Here is a 27179-nt window from a genome sequence, read left to right on the forward strand (position 1 = left end):
AAAAGTACATATAAAAGTTTGTTTAATGCCTTTTGGTTTTCCAGACCATCAACAGTGGTCTTATACTGATATAGTTCGTGCAAAAGGTGTGTGAAACTTGGTTTGGAGTTGGTCGATTTTTATATATATTTCTTTATGAATGTGAACGTTGCTTAAAAATAAAAATGTTGTACAAAAAAGTCCTTTTCCTTCCTATTGTCCTCATCAAAGCAAACAAAAAATGTCCTTTTTTGGATTCTAGTTCGGCTGCGACTTGAATTCGGCCATTCGCCTTTATTTTGGAACGTTCGGCTCGCCGTAATGTTTACATCCGGCGTAGCCAATATGGCGTCCAACGATTGATCAGTTTCTTGGATACGGGCACATTTTTTAAACTCATTGTGGTTTTAAGCCAATATTTAAGGTGTTCTTCTGTGGCATCAAACGAGACGACATGTTTAGAAACCACACATAGCTGCTCTGAAGTCGGTGCATCGGTAAATGTTCTGGTCGGAAGAGCGATGGTTTCTTACCCAGACGGTAGAAGCTAACTGTGCTAACGCGTTAGCTCCAGGCAGCGGCGGCTCCGTGGTGTGTCTCCCTCCTCCGCCGCCGCCGCCGGACTCATCATGACGGAGGCGGAGGAGCTGCGGCCCGTGCCCCGGGAGAGGGCCATCCTGGAGAGCTTCTTCACGCAGCTCGGCATGTTTTCTTTCGACCGGGCCAAGGACTACGTGGAGAAGGAGAAGGACAGCAGCAAGAGCGCCGGGGCCATCTGGGCCGCGCTGCTGGCGGCTCTGGCTCACCTGGCCGCCGCGGAGAAGGCGTATCACCACATGACATTCCTGGGACAGAAAATGGGTAAAGTTAAGAAATAAAATAACTACTGTCTGGGAGGATGTTACAGAAAACATGACAACAAGAAATAGCCTAGAAATAACGGTCAATTTCTCTGTCCGCTTGTCTCAATTCATCAGCTACAGGATGTACGGTTAAAGCACAACTTGCTTACTAGTTTGTCAACTGACAGATTTAGAACGTTAACACACAGAAGTTAACACTGTTACCCGGCAACGGTAGTGTTCCATTTACACTGTTGCCAGGGACAACGCTACTTATAACAATCCATTACATTACAGTCATGTCATGTTTTTCATAAAGGCAAAAGATTACACACGCTTTTCATGCTTTTACATACTTTTGGAAAAGGACAGAATTTTTCTCCACCAAGTATTTGCAGTTGTCAATTACAATAATTTCTGGGCTATTTCTACGCAATCAATCGTTATTTCTTGGCTATATATATTTCTCGTCATTACTATGAAACTGACCTTTATTTCTATCTAGACGTCGACGATATGACGCAATTACTTATTTCTTGACATTATCACATAATTAGCGGCCTGTAAATGAAAGAGTTACCCATTTTTCATCTACTTGTGCATTTGCAAGCAGTAAATTAGCTGCTTTGTTTGTTTTATCTGCAATATGTCATCACAGGTGTCAGGCCAAGGTGTGTGAGGATCATAAATGGAAAGGAAATGTGAATATTTGCTTTGCAAGTCGATTTGCACCCCTAGATTTTGTATTTGCGCTCCTTAAATTTAAAGTAAGGATTCACTGTGCTCCTGGTAAAAAGAATATAAAAGATAAAGTTAGTCTGAAGTCTTTTTACAGCAGATGGCGCTGTAACACACCAATGCTGACCGAGTGAGTTGGCATCTAATTTTTTTTATTGAGCAATTGTAAAAAAAAAAAAAACTAAATACAGATGGCAGTGCAGTGTAAAAATTTAGGGGGTTCATGAGGGAAAACAAAAGCAAAACAACACCAAACAGTACCAGACAAGGTTCGAAGGATATAATAAATTAGGCCTTTAAATTCAACATAAATCGGAGCAGCGAAATTATTAAAAAAACAAATTATATAATAACAAAAATGTGCAAAGTCCAGGCTTGATTTCTTGGGATATTTGCTTTTGAGACAAAACAAACTTAAATTCATTAACAAAACCATGGAAGGAGGGTTTGCAGTTCCTCCACTCACACTGCAAAAACTCAAAATCTTTCAAAGAATATTTGTCTTATTTCTTGTCAAACTGTCTAATTTCTAGTCAAAACTAATCTCTTTTCACTTAAGATAAGACTCATCACCTAAAAATGAACTTGTTTTTCACTTGTTTCAAACAAATATTCACTTGAAATATGTAGAAAAATCTGCCAGTGAAAGCAGGTTTGTTGTGCTTATAATAAGGAAGAAAAACTTGTTCCACTATCAGATTTTTCTACTTATTTCAAGTGAAAATAGACTTGAAAGAAGTAAAAAAAAATGTCTCGAAACAAGCTACTTTTAAATGTGATGTTTCTTATTTTAAGTATAATGAGATTTGTTTTGACTAGAAATTACATTTTGACTAGTAATAAGACAAATATTCTTGGTAAGATTTTGAATTTCAATGTTTGTGTTATCTACCCAGCAATGGGATGATATTAATAATGTTGGAGAGAGATGAGGCTAAATGATCCATATAAAAAAATAATGATATAAATCAAATGGTGATATATCATTAACTTTTAGAGAAATCCCCCCTCTCCCTCTCCCTCTCCCTCTCCTTCTCTCTTTCTCTGCAGGCGGCCAGTCGTTCTTCAGCCGTAAAGACTCCATCCGCACCATCTACACGTCCCTGTACAACGAGCTGCGGAAGGTGGTGACGACGGGGCGCCACGGCCAGCCGGGCTCCACCTCCTACCTGGAGGACCTGCTGTCGCACCTGTCGGAGCAGCTGTGCCACTTCACGCAGGCGCGCATGGAGATGGCCGACCTGTACGAGAAGATGCACTCGCTGGGCAGCCAGAAGAGCATCAACTCGGAGGAGCTGGTCACCACGCTGGAGGCCGTGCTGCACAAATACAGCTCCAAGTGCGTGTCCATGTGTAATAATCTGCACTTTACATTGGTTTTTAAAGGGATAGTTCAACATTTTTAGCAAATTGGCCCATTGCCATAATCCCTATAGTCATAGCAGTAGGTTCGTTACCTTTAATTGTCGGCGTAAGCTATTTTTAGAACGGCGGAGCAGAGCCGTGAGCTGCTCAGAGCTACGCTACGGAGGCTCATGGGATTTCTTGGTTTCCCTCATCAAACTCATCAAATACACAATCCAACAACTCCACAACGCTCTGGTGGACAAGTTGTGACCTGCACATTCACCACGCTATGAGATAATAACACAACGTTACCAGACAGAGTTGTTTTAGAGGGAAATACAGAGACTGTTGATGAAAAACTGCCCCCAACAAGAACGCGCATCAGCGGTTTTGCATGTATTTCCCTCTAAAACAACTCCGTCTGGTAACGTTGTGTTATTATCTCATAGCGTGGTGAATGTGCAGGTCACAACTTGTCCACCAGAGCGTTGTGGAGTTGTTGGATTGTGTATTTGATGAGTTTGATGAGGGAAACACAACAACAGCAGCTCACGGCTCTGCTCCGCCATTCTAAAAATAGCTTGCACCGACAATTAAAGGTAACGAACCTACTGCTATGACTATAGGGATTATGGCAATGGGCCAGTTTGCCAAAATGTTGAACTATCCCTTTAAGTAAAGTTACACTGTTAAACATTGTGTTGTGTTAATTTAAACATTGACAAAAAAATCACCATGTGCAAAATTATTCATATACCACAGTGATACCAAGACAAATAGCCATATGCTGTTGAAACAATGCCAAATGTTAAAGGGATACTTCACCCAAAATTGATTTGAATTATCGATTTTGGGTGAAGTATCCCTTTAAGTCTGAGTTGAAATACTAATCTGTAACTGAAAAAAATTAGAAATTCCTTCCTAATTTCGTCTTAAATGTATATGCACAGTATTACGATCATTAATATTATGTTTGGCAGCATTGTTTAAAAATACAATAGTAGAATATGATCATATATTGTGATATTTGGATTTAGCAATATTATTTTATATTGACCCTCTGCAATAATATTATATATTGCCATATTTGGGCATCTGGGAAAAGGAAAAAGGAGGTTTAATTATGTAATAAATCACTATGAAATATGACGTTTTTCTGCATAATTAGGACTTAGTTTTCTTTTACTGTGTTGATACTTTAAGAACATTTTGTTGTTGGTGGTGATACTTTAAGAGCAGAGTGACGTTTTGAGGCTAGAGGAGGAAAACTTTCTGCACGATCCAGCAAATGCAGAAACTTTTCCCCCGGAGACAAGTCAGCGGAAAACGGGGGGAGACGACGAGCAGCAGCAGCTGTTGTTGTCGCGGCAACACGGCGAGCTGAGCTGCAGCCGGTCGAACCGTGACACGTCGTCAACACGTCACCGAGCCGACCGAGCGCTGAGGGGTGAAGGGGACGCTCCGGAGATGAATGGACACCGAATATAGTGTGTGTGTGTGTGTGTGTGTGTGTGTGTGTGTGTGTGTGTGTGTGTGTGTGTGTGTGTGTGTGTGTGTGTGTGTGTGTGTGTGTGTGTGTGTGTGTGTGTGTGTGTGTGTGTGTGTGTGTGTGTGTGTGTGTGTGTGTGTGTGTGTGTGTGTGTGTGTTGCAGCTGCTTCCAGGTCACAACTAATTAGGCCACTTCCAGTCTCTTCATTTGTTTTCTCTGTTTAATGACTGACTCCTTCTCTTCCTCTTCATTCTTCCTCCTCTTCCCTCACCCTCTTCTTCCCTCTCCTCATCCTCTTCTTCCTTTTCCTTCCTCCTCCTCCTTTCCCTCGTCCTCCTTTCCTCTTCCTTCACCCTCTTCCTCTTTCTTCCTTTTCCCTCCTCCTCCTCTACCTCTTCCTCCCCCCCCTTCCCCCTCCTCATCCTTCCTCCTCTTCCTCTACCTCTTCCTCATCCTCTTCTTCCTTTTCCTTCCTCTTCCTCCTCCTCCTCCTCCTCTTCTCTTCCTCTCTTCCTCCTTCTCTCCCTCCTCCTCTTCCCTCTTCCTCCTCCTCCTCCCTCTCGTCTTCCTTCCTCTCCTCCTCCTCCTCCTCTCCTCCTCTTCTCTTCCTCTTCTTCCTCTTCCCTCCTCTTCCTCTCTTCCTCCTCTTCGTCTTCCTCCCCTCCCCTCTTCCCCCTCTTCTTCCTCTTCCTCCTCTCTTCCTCTCCTCTCCCCCTCCTCTTCCTCCTCCTCCCCCTCTTCCTCTTCCTCCTCTCCTCCTCCTCTCCTCCTCTTCCTCCTCCTCTTCCTCCTCCTCTCCTCTCCTCCTCCTCCTCCTCTCTTCCTCCCCCTCCTCCTCCCTCTCCTCCTCTTCCTCCCTCCTCCTCCTCTCTTCTCTTCCTCTTTGTTCTTCCTCCCCCTCTCCTCCTCTTCCTCCTCTTCCCTCCTCCTCCCCTTCTTCGTCCTCCTCGTCCTCCTCCTCTCTGTCTTCCTCCTTTCCCTCTCTTCCTTCCCTCCTCTCCTCCTCTTCTCTTCCTCTTCTTCCTCTCTCCCTCCTCTTCTTCTACCTCTTCCTCATCCTCTTCTTCCTTTTCCTTCCTCCTCTTCCTCCTCCTCTTCCTCTTCCCTCCTCCCCTTCCTCCTCCTGTCCTCCTCCTCCTCCTCTCTTCCTCCTCTTCCTCCTCCTCCCCCCTCCTCCTCCTCTTCCTCCTTCTCTCCCTCCTCCTCCTCCTCCCCCTCTCCTCCCCCCCCTCCCCCTCCTCCAGGTTCCACCACCCCATCCTGGGCCGTGTGGAGGAGAGCTTCCAGACGGAGCTGGACGTGGTGACCCAGCTGCTGCGCGGTCAGGCTCAGGTGTCAGAGTGGAGCTTCCTGCCGGCGCTGCTCAGCCTCCACGGCGCCGGCACCAAGCTCACGGCCTGGGGGCAGCTCTTCCAGCGCCAGAAGGAAACACGCAAGCACCTGTTCGGCGGCCAGTCCCAGAAGGTGATGTAGCCTAAAATAAATAAGCTTTTTGTCTTTTTGGGGCCTTGAACCTATTCAGCATCACTTTTAATATAATAACTTTAAAGGGATAGTTCACCCAAAATTCAAATTTCATTATCATTATCTACTCTAGTTACGGGGGGTCTCGGCGTAGCAGTGCATGTCCATATAATGGTTGCAAATGGATACCAACTGTCTTCGTAACAAAAAGACACACCAAACGAGCAGTATGGAGGTATTTGGATGTTTTGTAGTGGAAGCTCCTCTTCCCGGTTCGTCAAATTTGACATCAAATTTGATGAACCGGGAAGAGGAGCTTCGAGAAGCTTCCGCTACAAAACGAGCTTGAAATATAGACTTATTTAGTTTTTTCCGGGACAGTTTCGCATTTCGGGGCCTCAATACAAGACGGACATTACATACGAGCAGCATGGAGGTATTTGGATGTTTTTTGGTGTGTCTTTTTGTTACGAAGACAGTTGGTATCCATTTGCAACCGTTATATGGACGTGCACTGCTACGCCGAGACCCCCTGCAACTCAGAGAAGCCACGGAGGACTCTGAAACTTCTCCCAGCCCTTAGTCCACATGAGGGTGAGTAGATAATGAGTTTCAATTTTGATGTGAACTATCCCTTTAAGTGGTACTAAAGAGCATGTTGCAATGTTTGTAGGCAGATAATGGCAGTCAGCAATGATAATGCCACGGTGGAGTGAAACAACATAAGAACACGAAAAATAATTATATTCTAACTATTCAAATCAACACAAAATTACATAAAAATGTAGTATGGTTATTGTTGACTTGATCTTTAAAGGGACAACGAGGAGTTTCTATTTGGTTATAAAAAAGTCTTACGTTAATGTGGATGAATCTATGTTACCCACACTTGTTAATGGGCCCATTTTCGATAAATATATCGTTTTGTCTCTATGGTTATTTTGTTATTATTAGTGGTGGTGGAAATGCTGGTCGAGCCGACCAGCGTTTCTTTACTTTCGGTTTCGCGGCGAGTCATGAGAATAACGCCGCAGAATCGCCGTTTATGGTCGGAACTACGACGGTATGTGATCGTCTTCAAACCTCTGACTTTCATTCTTGATGAATGAAAACATGAGTCTGTCTTGCGCCGGTCAAAGAAATGTACGGTGCGCGCGGAGGCTCATAAATGTAGTGTGAAAACGCTTCGCTTTTCCAAAACTCCTCGTTGTCCCTTTAATATAATAACTTTAAAGGGATAGTTCGCCCAAAATTCAAATTTCACTCATTATCTACTCACCCTCATGTCGACTAAGAGCTGTGAGAATTTTCAGATTCCTCCGTTCCTTCTCTGAGTTACGGGGGGTCCGCGCAGCAGTATTTGTCCATATAATGATTGTGAATGGATACCAACTTTCTTCGTCCAAAAAGACACACCAAAAAACATCCAAATACCTCCATACTGCTCGTCTGTAATGTCCCTCTTGTATTGAAGCCCCGGCATGAGAAATTGTTCTGAAAAAAAAAGTCTATATATTAAGCTTGTTTGTAGCGGAAGCTCCCAGTGTCTCAGTTCACTGCTCTTCCTGTGTCGACCGGCGGAACAATTTCTCATGTCGGGGCTTCAATACAAGACAGACATTACAGACGAGCAGCATGGAGGTATTTGGATGTTTTTGGTGTGTCTTTTTGGACGAAGAAAGTTGGTATCCATTCACAACCATTATATGGACAAATACTGCTGTCAGCAATGATAATGCCACGGTGGAGTGAAACAACATAAGAACACGAAAAATAATTATATTCCAACTATTCAAATCAACACAAAATAACACAACAATGTAGTGTGGTTATTGTTGACTTGATCTTTAAAGGTGGCATAACTTTCTTTTCATTGGTTTTTTTTGTGGTTTCAACCCTTTATGTCATTTTTCTTCAAAAATACCACAACAAAGGCCGTGCAGCCGCCGCACCTGTACGTGTGGCTGCAGCGCTTCCAGGCCGCGCTGCTCGCCAAGTTCAGCTTCTACTTCCACGAGGCGCTGAGCCGGCAGACGGCGGCGGCGGCGGACATGAGGGCGCTGACGGCCCGCACCGCGCCGGACTACTACGGCAAGATCAGCGGCTTCATCCGCAAGCACGACGCCAGCAACGTGTCGCTGGTGTTCGACAACCGCGGCCTGGAGAGCTTCCAGGTAGGGATGCAGGGTTTCCGCGGGTCATTAAAAAGCATTAAAAGTCATTAAATATATTTTGCTAAAATTAAGGCCTTAAATGGCATTAAAATTAATTAAATTAGATTCTCAAAGGCATAAAAAAATTGATTTAAAAAATGTATTGATTCATACAGTGAGATTTTGATATCATTACATCCCTATAGAGCACAAAGAGCAGAAAAATAGGGGGATTATACAGTTAATCTACAGTAAAATTAAACGTGGGTGAAGAAATGGAGAATTTTCTAAATATATATTTTTAGATGGTGGCAGGCTACTGTTGACTTTTCTTTTTCTTTTAATCGCTAGCGGCAAAAATCGAAATCGGCGGGTCAGGCTTTTTAAAAATCGGTGATTGGCCAGAAAATTGCAGTCGGTGCACCCCTATTGGTGTGATAAACATGCAGAACCAAGTAATTGGGTAATTGTGTATGTGTATATAGATAGGTAAGTGTATGTATGCACACGTATAGTATTTGCAGTCACATGCATTAAAAATGTTTGAAATGGCATTAAAAAGGACATTAAAAAGCATTAAATTAGATTTGCTGGTACCTGCAGAAACCCTAGGATGTTATGCTGGAAGCAGACGGTTCGACACAGTATCGATCTTTCAAAGCAGAAGTATCGCGACAAGATGTGTCGACGCCTTGCTTCACCATGCCAAAAATCACGTTCACGATCACGTCAATCAAGTTTTTTGCATGCGTTGTTGTGATAGTTTCATTCATTAACAACCAGAGAGAGTGCGTATAGGTTAAAAAGACAGCCACAGTCACTCACATTGAATCACAAAGAAGGGAAACAGACTGAAGCAAAGCTCAAGTCAAATGATCATCTGTTATTAAATCAAAATCAAAACCCCTTCCCACTCTCGCCAGCATTTTGTACAATTGTCATAACAGTCCCTATAGTAGTAGCACAAGCATTTCCCAATTTTCTTCCACATGTATTTGGTAAATATAATTTTTGGATTTAATGTTTCATATCTTTATTAGCCTACATACAGCATGTTATGAAGACACAATCACATTATAATCCAAGTGTAACAGAAAATACAGTCCAAAATCCCGAGATGCACATAGAACCTTAATTGTTAAAGCAGAAGTAAGGTGAATATTTGTGTTAATATAAGTCTTAAATAGTTCTATCTTCCGACAGCAATCACTTGGTCTGAAACACGGGTCTGTCAGTCACTCTGCTCTGCTGTAAGGTTTCTCCATCACTACTTCCAGGGCCACGGCTACCACCACCCGCACTCGTACCGCGAGGCCCCGAAGGGCGTGGAGCAGTTCCCCGCCGTGGTGTCGCTGCCGTCCGGCGAGCGGCCACTGACGCACTGGCCCAACGTCATCATGATGATGGGAGACCGCGCGGCGGAGCTCAACACCCTGGACAAGGTGCTGCACTACTTTCTTTTTCCACAATATAGTATATCTTTATTTGAGACACAACATAAATCACATAGAACACAAAACAACATGCTTCTCATGTTATTTAAAGGGATAGTTCAACCTTTTGGCAAATTGGTCCATTGCCATAATCGCTAGAGTTATAGCAGTAGGTTCGTTAACTTTACTAATTGTCGGTGCAAGCTATTTTTAGAACGGTGGAGCAGAGCGGCGAGCTGCTCAGAGCGGTGAGCTGCTCAGAGCTACGCTACCGAGGCTCATGGGATTTCTTGGTTTCCCTCATCAAACTCATCAAATACACAATCCAACAACTCCACAACGCTCTGGTGGACAAGTTGTGAGCTGCACATTCACCACGCTATGAGAAAATAACACAACGTTACCAGACAGAGTTGTTTTAGAGGGAAATACAGAGACTGCTTGATGAAAAACTGTCCCTGAAGGCAACACGCATCAGCGGTTTTGCATGAATTTCCCTCTAAAACAACTCTGTCTGGTAACGTTGTGTTATTATCTCATAGCGTGGTGAATGTGCAGGTCACAACTTGTCCACCAGAGCGTTGTGGAGTTGTCATCAAATACACAATTGAATTGAATTGAATGACAATAAAGGCATTCAATTCAATTCAATTCAATTCAATTCAATTGTGTATTTGATGAGTTTGATGAGGGTAACCAAGAAATCCCATGAGCCTCCGTAGCGTAGCTCTGAGCAGCTCACGGCTCTGCTCCGCCGTTCTAAAAATAGCTTGCACCGACAATTAAAGGTAACAAACCTACTGCTATGACTATAGGGATTATGGCAATGGGGCCAATTTGCCAAAATGTTGAACTATCGCTTTAACCATTGAGTGGTTCTTGGTTTATTTATGAGTACTTTACTTTTCCATAATAATGCAATGCAATGTAATGCAGGTGGTTCACTTCTACGACGACAAAGTGCAGAGCACCTACTACCTGACGCGCCCCGAGCCGCACTTCACCCTGGTGGTCATCTTCGACGGCCGCAAGTCGGAGAAGGACCTGCACATCGCCGCCTTCCTGCAGGAGATCTCCGGCTCGCTGCGCAACTCCAAACCGTTCAGCACCTTGAAGCCGGGGTCCAAGGGCTGATGATGATGATGATGATGATGATGATGATGATGATGATGATGATGATGGTGATGAAGATGAAGATGAGGCGTTCACATGCTCTCGGAAAACTTCGCTGCGGTCCAACGACTGGTTGATTTGAATCTCATTTTGCCAAAAAGGTTCCAGACCAAAGATAATTTTTATTTTACCTGCAGATTCTTAGATCATCACATTGTGACAGTTGTTGTGCTACTAAAAAAACAAAACAAAAGCCTTTATTTAAAGTTTATGAAGTATTTTAATTATTTTGCAGCAACTGTTACTGTTTTAACTTGATTCGTATTTTTAATAATCTACTGTACATTCACTCAGCTTGGTTGAAATAAAGTTTTGAGATGTCTGAACTTGAGCTGTTATTTCTTTAACCTGCTTCGTTTATAGATGTAAAAAACTACATTTTACTGTTGAGTCGTGGTGCATTCACGTGCTTCTTTACTGCAGTAATACTTAAACTTTGATGATGTGTTCACTGACAGGCGTATGTATGTTTTAAAGGGTATTTGTACAAGGTTGCATTCACAGACATTTCAACAGTATTGCATATCAATGGTGATGCATTCACTGATCTACCTATGGAATAACAGCACGGCGATGCGTTCACTTACAGGCGTATGCAGTATGTTAATGTGTATTTCAACGTTTAAGTTGAATATATTTGAATAATGATGCGTTCACTGACGTATATACTGATTATACAGTATATGTATAGTAGAAACAATGATGCCTTCACTGTCAGGCGTATATAAACATACTTTATGACAGATTTGGGACCCACATGCTTTTATATTCTTTTACATTTATATATTTATGTGCATCTGTTATGAAGTGACAGTGATGCGTTCACTTACAAGTGGAGAAACTTGATACCCAGGGGGCAAAGCAAAAAAACGGACACGGAGCGTTGTAAAAGGTTTGACACCAGAAATGATATCTAGGAACTTCAAGGATTAAAACCTGGGTGGACAACCCGGTCAACTAGCTGCTGGAAAGCTACAGGGAGCCAAAGCCCCTTTCTGGGGTCATTTTGCTGGCGAAATGATGTAAATGCAAATATTTAGGTACTACAATGGCATAAATAGTCATACAACTATAAAATTTGGCAGGGAGTATCTTGACACATAGGGGGAGGCATGAAAAAAACATTCTGGGGTTTGTTGCAACTCAGTTTTAAGATATCACCCTCAACATCCCAAAAAAGACCAAAAAAAGTACTGTTCGCCTGACAAATTCTCATGAAAATTATTATTTTTCAGCACCTTATGGAGAATATCTATGTTTAGCATGTATAGAAAAATTCCTTAATTCATAAGCTTCCATTTGAGTCCAAGATAGCCTTTCTATCTCAAAAGCCCCACTTGCTGTGGCCAACGGTCTTCTCTATCTATCTGTTCACTTTGGGGAGACCAGAAATAGAATGGTTTCTGATCAGGCCAGTTAACATAGTTTTTCACAATAGGTGTTGCATTGTTTGGAGACAGCCTGTGGCTTTCCAGTAGCTAGTAGAAAGGCTATCTTGGACTTAAATGGAAGCTTATGAATTAAGGAATCTTTCTATATACATGTTAAGCATAGATATTCTCCATAAAGTGCTGAAAAATAATAATTTTCATGAGAATTTGTCAGGCGAACAGTACTTTTTTTGGTCTTTTTTGGGATGTTGAGGGTGATATCTTAAAATCGAGTTGCAACAAACCCCAGAATGTTTTTTTCCTGCCTCCCCCTATGTGTCAAGATACTCTCTGCCAAATGTTATAGTTGTATGACTATTTATGCCATTGTAGTACCTAAATATTTGCATTTACATCATTTCGCCAGCAAAATGACCCAAGAAAGGGGTTTTGGCCCCCTGTAGCTTTCCAGCAGCTAGTTGACCGGGTTGTCCACCCAGGTTTTAATCCTTGAAGTTCCTAGATATCATTTCTGGTGTCAAACCTTTTACAACGCTCCGTGTCCGTTTTTCAAAAAACTGGGATTTTTGCCCCCTGGGTATGAGTATATTTCAACGGTGATGTGTTCACTGACAGTATGGAGGTACATTTGTGTCTTTATTCAATAAAAAAAAGTTGATTTAAACAAAAAAGATATTTTCAATCAAATAACCTTTTAAATTAAAGAAAAAAAGGGTTCAAACGCAATTTTTTTTGCATTCAAACACTTTTTTTGATTGAAGTCAAGTTTGTTTTCTCTTTTTTTTTGTTTAAATCAACTTTTTTTGTTTGAATAATAAAGACACAAATGTACCTTCATACTGAGGCATTTTTGAACAATGATGCATTCACTGACAGACACGTTTATAAGTGTATTATATGAACGATGATGTGTTCAATGGCAGTGATGCGTTCACTTACAAGCGCATAAACTTGAATATATTTCAACGGTGATGTGTTCACTGACAGTATGTAGGCTACTGAGGTTTGGAGGTACATTTGTGTCTTTATTCAATCAAAACAAAAAACCTTTTCAATCAAAGAAAAAAAGGGTTCAAATGAATTTTTTTGGGTCTCAAATATTTTTTTTTTTTGCATTTTTTGCATCCAAACACTTTTCTTTTTATTGAAAAAGTTTTGTTTGATTGAAGTGAAGTTTGTTTTGATTGAAAATATCTTTCTTTATTCAATCAAAACAAGTTGATTTAAACAAAAAAGACACAAATGTACCTCCATACTGAGGCATATTTGAACAATGATGCATTCACTGACAGACATACAGTACGTTCATAAGTGTATTATATGAACGATGATGTGTTCAGGGACAAATGTACTTAAAGGGATAGTTCAACATTTTGGCAAATTGGCCCATTGCCATAATCCCTATAGTCATAGGAGTAGGTTCATTACCTTTAATTGTCGGTGCAAGCTGTTTTTAGAACGGCGGAGCAGAGCCGTGAGCTGCTCAGAGCTATGCTACAGAGGCTCATGGGATTTCTTGGTTTCCCTCATTAAATACACAATCCAACAACTCCAAAACGCTCTGGTGGACAAGTTGTGACCTGCACATTCACCACGCTATGAGATAATAACACAACGTTACCAGACAGAGTTGTTTTAGAGGTGAATTCATGCAAAACCGCTGATGTGCGTTGCCTTCAGGGGCAGTTTTTCATCAAGCAGTCTCTGAATTTCCCTCTAAAACAACTCTGTGTGGTAACGTTGTGTTATTATCTCATAGCGTGGTGGATGTGCAGGTCACAACTTGTCCACCAGAGCGTTGTGGAGTTGTTGGATTGTGTATTTGATGAGTTTGATGAGGGAAACCAAGAAATCCCATGAGCCTCCGTAGCGTAGCTCTGAGCAGCTCGCGGCTCTGCTCCGCCGTTCTAAAAACAGCTTGCACCGACAATTAAAGGTAACGAACCTACTGCTATGACTATAGGGATTATGGCAATGGGCCAATTTGCCAAAATGTTGAACAATCCCTTTAATTTATAGGGTAATGCGTTGAGGATGATATGTTCATTTGTTCACTTCCTTGAACAGTGATGCGTTCATGAACCACCGGTGACAGAAAACAAAAACATTGCCGTATACAGAACACACTGGAGGTTTTATTGAGTGTTCAAACCAAACATTTAGTGACATTTCATTTTTAAAGAAAGGTTCGATCGAGTTTAATGACTTGGGTTTTCTTTCTTTCTTTCTAATTTCTTCCATGGTTTGCTTTGCTTTGCTTTGCTTTGTTTTGTTTTTTTTCTTCTTAAATTTATAATATAAATACAACACGTTGATACGATTCCATTTGGCTATATGAGCTCATCTCTAGGGAAGCTCAGGTTTCAAATACAGCAACACTAACAGACGAAAACCGTTTCCTTTATTTATCAAACACATTCAGAAGAAACCTCCCCCTCCCCTCCCCTCTTTGAGTTTAAAATGCACCAACATGTTATGATGCTACATGCCAAGTACACAATCCTATACATCAAAGTGCAATGTCACAATGGGTTAATGCTAGAGTTTCATATTTCAGTTAAATCTACTAAACACTTTTTCTTTTCTTTTTCTTTTTTTAAATGATTATTTCATTCGGAGTGCTGCTGCTCTTCGTTCAGGACACACATGCGTGAGTGGATTCACAACTTCCCCCCAAAAAAGACGACAAGGATTTAAAAAAAAAGGCACTTTCACATACACACACACTCACACTCACACATACGTACACACACAGATGTGCATCCATAGCCCATCTCAGCACGTCATGTTTCATTTTAATCAACACACACTCGCATCTTCATCATCATCATCAGTTACCAGCCCGGTCGGAGGGAGGCCACATTCAGTGTGCTGTTCAAGTGTTGTTTTTTTTAAAGTTTTTTTGGGCGTTTTTACACACGGAGCCCCACCCTGTTAGCTTATTGTGAATTTAAGGTTAACTAGTGACTTCAGTGTATAACAAGCAAGGTAAACCATTATTCTTGACACACACACACGCATACATACATACGTACACACACACACATACATACGTAGAGAAAGTGGCATGCTTTTTGCACTCGCAACCAGTTTTTCCTAACTTGCACTTGGCGTGTTCTGGCACTCAAGGCAGGCAATGAATTATCTATCATCTATCACTATTCTAGTGCCTCTGCACTTACAAGGGAGCAGAACAAGGGCAGGCAAGCAGGACACACACACACACACACACATACACGCAAACACACACTCGCTCGCTCACGGTACACTCACACAAACACAAGAATAAAATCATACACCCTCCCTCCATCCCAGAAAACAGCTCAGTCCCAAGCTCCACTCAACCGTCTCACCCTGTTTGAAGCTCTGTTCTGGGTTTTTGTTCTTTCTTTCTTTCTTTCACTTTTCTTTTTGTTTTTTTGGTAACACTTTATTTGACGCCTGATCTCTATAATGCATTATAACCATACTTATAATGAGTTATAATGCAGTTATAGCACTGTAAACTATAGTTATAAATGATCATAATGCTCTATAACAATAATCATAACACACTATAAAGCATTTTATCATGACTTACATACATTATAAGGTCAGGTATTATAATACGTTATAATTGTTAGTAACTCGCTGACAATGACCACATTGATAATGCATTAGAAATATAGTTATAATGTGTTATAACTGGCTTATAAACTCAAATTAGCATAAGGCTTTATAATAATAAGCATAACACATTATAGAGCATTATAACTCTATTATAATACTTGCTCTATGATGTGTCATGCTTATTGTTATAAAGCCTTATGATAATTTATGAGTGTTTATAATGATAGTTATACATGTTTATAAGCCATCATAACACATTATATTTATAATGCATTATGCATAATGTGGGCATTGTCAGCCATTTACTAACAATTATAACGTATAATGATGATAAAATGCTTTATAGTGTGTTATAATTATTGTTATAAAGCATTATGATCATTTATGAGTGTTTATAACTATAGTTATACAGTGCTATAACTGCATTATAACTCATAAGTATGGTTATAATGTGTTATAGAGATAGGCGTCAAATAAAGTGTTACCGTTTTTTTTTTTACCTCCCTCCTCCTCTTCTCTCTCTCGTTCTCTCTTTTCGCAAAAAAACACAAGAAGGCTGTTAAAAAGTTAAGTGAGTTTGTTGCTCACCGAACATTCAATAAGATGGCTGAACAGTCGTTTAAAATACTTAGAGACATTCATTAATTAGCTGGACGTTGAGAGTTTGGTGTCAGCGACCGACCGACGACCTCAAGAGGCGTTTTTTGTTTTGTTTTGTCTTTTTTTTTTGTGTGTGAGTTTTTTTGTTTTTTCTCAGTGGTTTGAGGTGTAAGTGAGCTTAGCAGCTGAACCCAGTGGAAAAAAATCAACTTAAAAAAATAAATTATAAGTCACACAGACGTTGTTGTTGTTGAACCAGTGTTGCCTTCACTCTGCCATGTCCTCTTCCTCCTCTTCCTCCTCCTCTTCCTCCTCCTCTTCCTCCCATGCAGCAGCCGCTCGTGACAGTTTGTGAGGAAGCAGCAGCCATGTTTGTTTTTGTCACGTTCACGGGAACTCAACTACAACACACTCTCTTCTTCTTATGTCTCTGGCAGGACGCTCGGCCTGCGCTCACTTCCTGTTTCTCCTCCTCCTCCTCCTCTTCGTCCTCCTCGTCTTCATCATCAGCAGTTCTTTTAGCTAAACCTTTGATAAATGCTTCAATACATGGAGAAAGTAAACTCCTACACACCTAGAGTACACACCAACCTGACAACACATAAATATCATGGCATATCATATCATAGGTCATGTCATATATTATATTTTATTACTACATTAAAACCCTTTTTGTCCATTTCTCCGACCGTTTCGACCCTCATGTTGATTATAAACATTAAGCTGTACCCTGATCTCCTCTTCTGGCCCAGTTTTGGCCCGGGTTAGGCCTGATTCTCGGCCTCTGATCGGCCTGGTTTGGCTCACATGGTGCAGGATTTGTCCAGCGGCGGCGGCAGAGGCGGCGTGCTGCTCTTCGGCGGGACGATCGGCTTCGGCCGGAGCGCGGGCGGCCGCAGCGGAGCGCCGATGCGAGCGGCCACCGCCACCGGCTTGAAGGAGCCCAGGGCGTCGGGCGACGGGTTGGCCGGTCTCGGCGGTCCGGGCGGCGGTCCGGGCAGCGGGCTGATGGGGCTCAGCGGGCTGAGGGGGCTCGGCGTTCCGGGCGTCCCGGGCGTTCCCGGCGTGCCCGGCGTTCCCGGCGTGCTGGGCGTGCTGTGCGGGCTGGGGGACTCGGAGGAGCAGGCGGTGACGGGGCCGTTCTTCACCTGCTCCAGAGTGTCCAGCACCACGTCGGGCGCCGGCCGGCAGCCCTGCCGCTCCAGCTGCCGCAGCTCGCCCAGCGCCACCGTCACCGTCTCCTCGATGTCCTGAGAGACCGAGACAAGAGAGATAAGATAAGATAAGAAGACTATGAAACTGAGTCACCACACGGCCGCCATCTTGGCTCAGTCAACTCTCTCTGGTGCATGTTCTACTAAAATAACCATAATGTCCGATTTTGAAATGCTTTGGTTTGTTGTGAACGTCAGAAATGCAGTTATGATACTGCATACTTAAAGGGATAGTTCAACATTTTGGCAAATTGGCCCATTGCCATAATCGCTATAGTCATAGCAGTAGGTTCATTACCTTTAATTATCGGTGCATGTTGTTTGATATCATGTATCATGTATAATTATGTAACATTACAACACATGAAGCAAATGCTCTGAACTACTTGCGCTTTTGAAATCTGTCTGGAATGTAGTTCTGGCTGAATTTCCCTCTAAAACAACTCTGTTACATGATTATTTCATAGCGTGGTGAATGTGCAGGTCACAACTTGTCCACCAGAGTGTTTTGGAGTTGTTGGATTGTGTATTTGATGAGGGACAGGGTACCTCAGCAGCTCACGTCTCTGCCCCGCTGATCTCAAAACAACATGCACCGATAATTAAAGGTAATGAACCTACTGCTATGACTATTGATAGCTTTCATGTGACGTCACGGCCCGTATGGAACGCCCCCCTGGCGGTCAAAACAATCCACTTCCGCGCTGTCCGCGGCTTAGGACAAGGCAGAAAAACACACACTGCTCCCCGCTGCTTCAAAAATACCGGTGTTATGGCCCAACTGGTGTCTGATTTAACTGGTTACCGTACCGAACAACAGCTGTGCTGCACTTCCGTCCGCAGATTTGTCACAAATTCACAAATCAAGCCGCAGTTCACATGTTACTGCAGCGAATATGCTTCTGTGAGTGAACCTGTTCAGGCAATCTACAGTCAGTCAGCGCCACACTACTCTCACTAGTCTGCACCACTGCACAGTATGACAAAGCCTGTCACGTTAAAGTTACGAACTAATGGAAAACACTCTGAAAATACAATAACAACATCGTCCTCGCCGCGCCGCGGTCGGTCCCAACCCCCGTTACCGTGTCGCTGCTGCCGCGGGCGGTGCTGTTGCCCCGGTGTCCGGTGGCGGGCGGTCCCGCCGGGTTACCATCGCCGCCGCCGCCGCCGCCGGTCCCGCTGCTATTGGACCGCTGTCATCGTTGCCGTCGGTAGCGGTGCGTAGCAAAGCTCCGGGGGGTAAAGGGGGGGCAGCTGGTCACCGTGCAGCCCAGCTAAGGGCTCTGGTTTGTGGGTGAGAGGAGCAGGGAGCCTGGGCTCAGTGGGCTGGAGCTCAGACTGTGGAGCTCAGCGGAGCTGCGGTACCAGGCCGGTGTTCCCACACAGGAAAGTTACAGGTACATTTCTACCACTTCAACGAGTTCAGAAACATTATTTTAAGATCAAAAAACTACAAAATGGGGCTTTTAATCAGACACCAGTTGAGCCATAACACCGGAAATATTGGTTGCAAGCGGTGGAGGATGATGGATTCTCCACCAGGTAAATGTAAACATCGCCCAACTCGAGCTTCGGCAGGGAACTGGTCATCTTAAACAGCTCGTATACAGCAGCTGGTGTTGAATATGGGTCACAAGTGCCCAAAACTTCAAAGCTGTTTTTATATCTTTCTTTCTCGGCTGCTGGCAGATCATTTAAGTCATTACTCGGTTGTTTGTCCATAGAAAGTCCATTGCGGGGCCACTTTGGAATGTTGCTTTTGACCGCCAGGTCCCTGGGAAGTGACGTCACTGAAAGCTATCAATAGGGGTTATGGTGAGAGGAGAATTTGCCAAAATGTTGAACTATCCCTTTAATTTTGAAGAAATTGTTCTAATTGAGAATTTACTATATATTATACTGTATATTAATTCATGTGTGTGTGTGTGTACCTGTGCCAGTGTGTCGGGGTCCAGCGCTCTGGATCGATGCGAGTCACCGAAGCCGTGCTGCCCGCTGCTGGAGCGGCGGATGGGCGTGTCCTCGGGCCGCCTCAGCGAGTCGTGTCGGCTCACCGTCATGGTGACGGCGGCGGCCGAGCGGCGGCGGCGCTCGGGGCTGTCGAGGGGCGGGGTCAGGCCCTGGCCTCGGCCCAGCAGCAGCTCCCGGGGGCTGAAGTGACCCGTCACCGGCGGCGAGCTTCTCTCCATCACGCCGCCGTTGCCGTGGTTATCGTTGGAGCGGCCGAGCGGGCGGCGGAACAGACCGTCGGTCCGCTTCCTCCTGTGACTGAGGAGGAAAACACGGTCAACTGCAACAGGAACGAGCTGCTGAAGCACAAAGAAGCTGATATGTGAAATAAAAAGTTTTAGTTTTGATACTTTAAAGGAATAGTTCACCAAAAAATGAAATTCAGTCCAACGAAAACTTTATATGAGAGTCAATAGGGCCCGACACAAAAACGTCCATAAAACTACACAAAAACCATTTAATATTCCTCCACACTGCTCGTCCACTGCAATCCAAGTGTCCTGAAGGGAGATAGTCCAGAGTTTACTGGAAACAACGTCATTTAGGACATTTTTACAGCCTAAACAGTCCTGTATTGAATTTGCCTGGGGCGCACTCTCGTGTTCCCGCGCGTGAAAAATGTCCTAAATGACGTCGTTTCGAGTAAACTCTGGACTACATCCCTTCAGGACACTTGGATTGCAGTGGACGAGAAGTACAGAGGAATATTTCAAGGTTTTTGTGTAGTTTTATGGACGTTTTTGTGTCGGGCACGTGCGCTTATGGTAAAATGGTAAATGGTCTGTATTTATATAGTGCTTTTTACTATACCTGAACGAACCTGAGCGCTTTACAGTGCATCACATTCACCCATTCACACACACATTCACACACTGACAGCGGAAGCTGCCATGCAAGACGCTAACCACAACCCATCAGGAGCAAGGTGGGTAAGGTGTCTTGCCCAAGGACACTACGGTAGCAACCGGGACAGAGCGGGATTCGAACCGCCAACCCTCTGATCATTGGACGACCCGCTCTACCACCTGAGCCACTGCCGCTTAATTCAATACAGGACTGTTTAGGCTGTAAAAATGTCCTAAATGACGTTATTTCCAGTAAACTCTGGACTATCTCCCTTCAGGACACTTGGATTGCAGCAGACGAGCAGTGTGGAGGAATATTAAATGATTTTTGTGTAGTTCCCTATTAATCTCATATAAAGTTTTCGTTGGACTACGAACCGGCCTCCCAGGTCTCCAGATGCACTTTGAGGAATAAAAAACTACTCCTAACTACAACTACTCATCAGCATGAGGGTGAGTCAACAATGATTGAATTAAATTTTTTGGTGAACTATTCCTTTAAGCTGATTTTACCAATAATAAAGTATCAATAATTATAATATATATAATTAGTATAGATCTGGACTGGACTGCAGGAACAGGCTGTGCTGGTACATGAGCAGCAACACGCTGATGGATTCTCAGGTATTTTTAGAGGGCGAAGGATCTGTAACATCCTCCGCCGTCTAAAAGGAAAGGGATGCGGCGTCGGGTCGTCATGGCGACGGAGTCTTACATCACGGACCTGTTGTAGGTCTCTGGAGGTCTGATGTCGGTCGGGGAGCTCAGCTCGCTCCGGGACCGCTTGTCGTCGGTGCTGCTGCTGCCGCCGTCGCTGTCGGCCTTCTGGCTCATGGTGTCGGACATGACGTCGGCCCTGAGGGAACACACACACACACACACACACACACACACACACACACACACACACACACACACACACACACACACACACACAGACACAGACACACACACACACACACACACACACACACACAGAGACACAGACACAGACACAGACACACACACACACACACAGATACAGACACACACACGGATCAATCATCAGTCAACCGATCAATAACCTCAGAGGTCAGTGAGTGCGTTCATCAACAGGAGGCAGCGGCTCCACACTGACCTGAACATATGATGAATAAGATCATTTTATATCATATAACTGGAACAAAGACGTTGTTAATGCTGTTAATTAATTAAATTAATTAATTAATCACCTGTCTGCAGTGATAAAAAGTCATATAAAGATCATTTCTCTACTTTTTAAATAAGTAAAACTGTTAAACAGAAAACACAAGTGTTTTATTAACATGGAGAAAACTCCGCTGTGAACTAACCCACTTTTTTGTTTGGTTTTATTTATTTTCTATTCAACTATATTTTGTTATACTATAAAAAATATAATTCTATGACTTTGTCTTTATCATAATTGTATTTTATTTTTTTGTAATTCACTTTTTATTGCTTTTTAACAGTACAACAAAAAGACCAACATACATGAACAATGTCAGGAACATACCAACATGACATGAAAAGTATAGAATAGAATAGAATAGAATAGAATAGAAAAACTTTATTGACTGTTCTCTTTGGCGTTATTGATGATAATTTGATATAATTGAAGAAATCATAATTTTAGCTATTTTCATATTTTATCATTTCATTTTGCATATATTTATCTGTTATGATTCAATAAACAACAATTATTTTCATGATGACTTGACATTTTACAAAACCAAAGTAACCAAAAAAGCTGCAACAATTCTCTTCTGACGTGTGAACACTTGAAACCAACAACTATTTTAATTTCCCTCTATTTTCTTACATTACTTACATTTCTTACATCTATTTTGTTATACTATAAAAAAAAAAAGTAATTATATGACTTTGTCTTCATCATAATTGTATTTTATTAGAATAGAATAGAATAGAATAGAATAGAAAAACTTTATTGACTGTTTATCACAGAAAATCTTTGGCGTTATTGATGATAATTTGATCCATTATAATTGAAGAAATCATAATTTTAGCTATTTTCATATTTTATCATTTTATTTTTGCATATATTTATCTGTTACAATTCAATAAAGAACAATTATTTTCATGATGACTTGACATTGTACAACCAAATTAACCAAAAAAGCTGCAACAATTTCCTGTTTCAGGTGTTTTTATAAACAAAAAAAACAAACGTCCTTCATATTTTGTGACGTGTGAACACTTGAAACCAACAACTATTTGAATTTCCCTCTATTTTCTTTACATTTTACAAACCAAACACCTAATTAGGAACACAATCAATCACATTAATCATAAGTTGCAGCTTTAAAACCATGAATGCGGCTGTGATATCGAGCGTCTCACCTGTCCTTCACCACGATGTACTGGTGAGGCACGAGGCCGCGGTTCCCGTTGAGCCGCCCCTCCCACCAGTCATGTGACGCCCGCTGGAACAGCTGCAGCGACGCCCCCTTCTTGAAGGAGAGCTCGCGGCCCGACCGGCCCACGTAGTCGAACCTCGCCACCGCCTCCACGGCCTCGCCCTCTGAGAGATAAGAGAGAGGGAGGGAGAGATAAAAGAGAGGGGGAGAGGAAGATAAGAGACGTGAGAATAGAGGTGAACCTGAACCTGTCAATCAACCGTCGACTCTCTGAGGCTTTGTTCCTCCCACGGCTCGACCAATCAGAGCAGAGGAGAGCGTTCATGAAGTCGCTTCTGCTCATTCAGATGGAGGCAGAGAGAGAGAGAGGGATGGTGTGTGTCTCCATGGCTGCTGTTGCCGTAGCAACCTCTCCTCTCCTCTCCACCACCACCAGGAGAGAAGAGGAGGAGGAGGAGGAGGAGACAGCGGGATGGGATGTGGGGTGTGGGCGATGTGTGTGTGTGTGTGTGTGTGTGTGTAAAGGTCAGAGGTCAGGCCTACCCTCGTCGCTGGTTTTGGGTCTCGGTTCATTTGTATAATTGCACATAATTCGAATTTGTATTGTTTAATTTGAATCATTGCATTGAAAAACTCGGTATGTTTTCACATTCAGTTCTCAAAATTCAATTTCAATTTACAGTTTTTCAATGCAAACTCACGTGTGTGTGTGTGTGTGTGTGTGTGTATAAAGGTCAGAGGTCATGCCTACCCTCGTCGCTGGTCTGGGTCTCGGTGCCGGCATCGGGCTCGGCCTCCTCCAACGCTCCGGGCTCGCTGAACGGACTCTCACTGCACAGAGGAGGAGGAAGAGGAGGAGGAGGAAGAGGAGGAAGAGGAGAAGGGATTCATTCATTCAGTGTGGGAACAAAAGGGGGGAGGAGGAGGAGGAGGAGGAGGAGGTGAGAACGAAGGGGGGAGACGAAGCTGCTAATCAGAGTCTGAGGACATTGATGCAACAATTATTGAGCTTCAGTTGAGTTCAGATGACGATGGAGCAGCAGCAGCAGCAGCTTCGTCTCCAACGCTGGAGATAACCCCGGTCTCTGATTGGCTGCCAGTTATCCCGAATTATCTATTATCACTTCCTGTTTGCGGCGAAGCCAGACTACTGTGATTTATGAAGAAAACGTAAAAATCTGAGCCGAGTTCTACTAAGATCTACTGATTATTTGATGCCTTCATCACGATTAATGACACATAATCACAGGAAAGTATAAGTCACACCGAATTATTTCTATACAATCTAATATACTGGATTTTAGGGCTGCAACTAACGATAATTTTCATTATCGATTAATCTGTAGATGCTGTAAACGAATCGATCGATTAGTTGTTTGGTTTATAAAATGTAAAAAAATGTTGAAAAATGTCAATCTGTGTTTCCCAAACCACGATACGACGTCCTCAAATGTCTCGTTTTGTCCACAAACCAAAGAGAGACTCAGTTTATCGTCATAAAGGAACAAAGAAACCAGAAATATTCACATTTAAGGAGCTGAAATCAGAGAGTCTGGACTTTGAACCGATATTATGAAACGATTAATTGTTGCGGCTCTACTGGATTTAGCCGTAACTTTAGACTTTTTACATATTTATTCTTTAAAAAAAACATAATCAACTATAAATGCATCACTTAAAACGATCAGACACACATTTATAATCAAGAAGTCACGTAAAATCCACTTTTTACTTCATACTAAGACATTATGTGATGTGTTTACCAGTGCTGCTGTTATTTGAGCTTTATCAGATGTTTTAACTTTCACTTTGAAGCACAGAACTTGTCATTGTTAGATGTTATTTCTCATGCAAACTTTTAACTTCATTGCAAAGCAGGTATGACAAGGACAACGCAAAACATAGAGCTAGCAATAGTGTACAAAATACAGGCAGTTATTATCTACAATCACTTTCACTGTGATTCTGGGGAAAACTAAATACCGTGATGAATCTGTGACGAATTCTGAATCGTCTCTTTTGTTTTTGTCTGATTTATATAAACAGATTAATTGCGCAAATACGTGGGTCGTTAATCTGAGATAACGAGATCCCTGGAAAGTATAAATCACACTGCATCGATGTCATGTAATTGGATTTACACACTGAACACAAAAGGGTTCATTGATAAAAACATGAATTTTCGGGGAATATTCTTAGACATACCGTCTTAAAATCTTAAATAGAACGAAAAGCACCTTTAATGACGTAGCTACTGTCTGTAAATACACAACATGAAGAGCTTGTACTTCATATTTATAAATATTCTCGGTGGTTTCTCACCAGTACTGGTCTCCGGTCATGCACTTCTCGTAAACGGGTCCGGGCAGGTCCTTGGTGTCGGGGAAGATGTTGTCATGGTGCAGGATGACGGTCTTGACGACCTCGTTGACGTGCGCCTGACAGGCCACCTGGTCCAGAGTGTCCGGCGTGGGCAGCAGGGTGGGGCCGAACACGATGGCCAAGTTCCCAGCATCCATCATGTTCTCGTCGCTGTACTGGGAGAGGCTGTGGGAGGGAGGAAAACAGATGGGAGCAGTGATATTTATAGTCTATAATGAGCTTATTAACATTAACATGAACATACTGCGGTTTATTATATAGTTGCTGTTGTTTTAACTTTAGTTTTATATTGGTTTTTGTTCAAAATCATACATATGGAATCACATTCATCATACTATCTGCTGTTTCTTCAAATTTTCAATAGCTTATAGGGACTGTAATAACAGAAAGATAAAATAAAATAAAAGGCATCAAATTAATAATATAAATCGGGTTCAAAATGTATATTGGGGCTCCTCACTGTGAAAGTACACCTATGGCAGGGCTCCACCTTTTAAAGGGATAGTTTAACATTTTGGCAAATTGGCCCATTGCCATAATCCCTATAGTCGTAGCAGTAGGTTCGTTACCTTTAATTGTCAGTGCAAGCTATTTTTAGAACGGCGGAGCAGAGCCGTGAGCTGCTCAGAGCTACGCTACGGAGGCTAATGGGATTTCTTGGTTTCCCTCATCAAACTCATCAAATACACAATCCAACAACTCCAAAACGCTCTGGTGGACAAGTTGTGACCTGCACATTCACCACGCTATGAGATAATAACACAACGTTACCAGACAGAGTTGTTTTAGAGGGAAATTCATGCAAAACCGCTGATGTGCGTTCCTGTCAGGGGCAGTTTTTCGGCAAGCAGTCTCTGTACTTACCTCGAAAACAACTCTGTAGTGTAGCTCTGAGCAGCTCACTGCTCTTCTCCGCCGTTCTAAAAATATCTTGCACCGAGAATTAAAGGTAATGAACCTACTCCTCAAAATTATAAGGATTATGGCAATGGACCAATTTGCCATAATGTTGAACTATCCCTTTAACTAATCTAACAGATAACAGCCTCCCATTGGATAATTACTGCATGGATCATTATGTTTCACCTGGCAACAAGTTATTTAACCTTAACTGATGCAGTCAGTAGCTTTTTCATTTCTGAAACAACCATCCTGTGGTTGTGGAAAAGATGTTAATCTGTTTCAGAAGGGTCGAATTATTGGTATCAAGAAGCAAATAAAACATCAATGAGATTGCTGAAACTACTAAACTTGGGTTAAGAACTGTCAAACGCATTATTAAAAAGTGGGATGATAGTGGGGGAACCATCATCTTCAAGGAAGAAATGTGGTTGGAAAAAAAATCTTGAATGATTGTGACGGGCGATCACTTAACGTTTGGTTAAATCAAATCCTGAACAAACAAGATTGTTGTTGTGACATGGCAGAAGCTTATCAAAGCGATGCCACGGCGAATGCATGCCATAATCAAAGCTAAAGGCGGTCCAACGAAACAGAACGTTACCAGACAGAGTTGTTTTAGAGGTAAATTCATGCAAAACTGCTGATGTGCGTTGCCTTCAGGGGCAGTTTTTCAGTAAGCAGTCTCTACATTTACCTCGAAAACAACTCTGGTGGTGTAATATTTCCACCAAATACTTAACTAAGTGTTTCAACCACTTCTTCCCAGAAGGTTTAACATATGTGGGTCTGGTTGCCAATGTGTGGATCACAGTTCCTCCAGCATTATTACTGTATTATGTAGTTTTAAAGACATTTGAGGTGTTGATAATAATATTTACCTCACGACCTGGACCTGGAAGTTAAATAAATATCGCTGGAAATGAAAAATATTTCCACTACAGCTCGTGGTTTAATGACACTGGAGCTGAACGCGCTTCATCTTCATCGTCTCGCTCCTCCTGAACGCCGATACATTCAAGCTGCTGGTGCATCGCAATCACACCTGCAGATCACACTCACACTCACACTCACACACTCACACCTCCTGCCTCTCCATCCCTCTCCCATCGCTCTCATGCTATATTTATTTCAGCGGCTGCAGAGATTAAACGAGCTCTGTTTTATCATCTCGACTGCTCTTCACCGCAGAAGAGGTTGATGGCCTCTCTATGACTTCGGCGCCACAGAG

General features: G+C 42.6%; 2 protein-coding genes across 3 annotated transcripts in view; one reads left to right on the forward strand and one right to left on the reverse strand.

The window, feature by feature from the left end:
• Positions 1-498: 498 nt before the first annotated feature.
• On the forward strand, positions 499-10637 carry kics2 (KICSTOR subunit 2). The gene is made up of 6 exons (XM_085769443.1): positions 499-840; positions 2610-2898; positions 5641-5860; positions 7795-8034; positions 9291-9455; positions 10383-10637. The coding sequence occupies exons 1-6, from the start codon at positions 609-611 to the stop codon at positions 10578-10580; spliced, it is 1344 nt and encodes a 447-aa protein (XP_085625569.1). The 5' UTR covers positions 499-608; the 3' UTR covers positions 10581-10637.
• A 6265-nt stretch (positions 10638-16902) lies between these two features.
• Positions 16903-27179, reverse strand: part of srgap1b (SLIT-ROBO Rho GTPase activating protein 1b) — a 45252-nt gene continuing 34975 nt past the window's right edge. Inside the window, exons 18-23 of one of the 2 annotated variants that reach the window (XM_085769230.1) lie at positions 24989-25213; positions 23418-23497; positions 22650-22830; positions 21016-21147; positions 19368-19704; positions 16903-17469 (exon numbers count right to left, since the gene is read on the reverse strand). In XM_085769230.1, the coding sequence (XP_085625356.1) occupies positions 17023-17469; positions 19368-19704; positions 21016-21147; positions 22650-22830; positions 23418-23497; positions 24989-25213 (1402 nt within the window). In that variant the 3' untranslated portion in view covers positions 16903-17022. Of the gene's footprint in view, positions 17470-19367; positions 19705-21006; positions 21148-22649; positions 22831-23417; positions 23498-24988; positions 25214-27179 lie in introns of both variants that reach the window. The other variant, XM_085769229.1, reaches the window with a different exon arrangement.

The sequence above is a fragment of the Trachurus japonicus genome, chromosome 23, assembly GCF_045865225.1.
Source record: "Trachurus japonicus isolate A0001 chromosome 23, Traja_1.0".
Classification (NCBI taxonomy): Eukaryota; Metazoa; Chordata; class Actinopteri; order Carangiformes; family Carangidae; genus Trachurus; species Trachurus japonicus.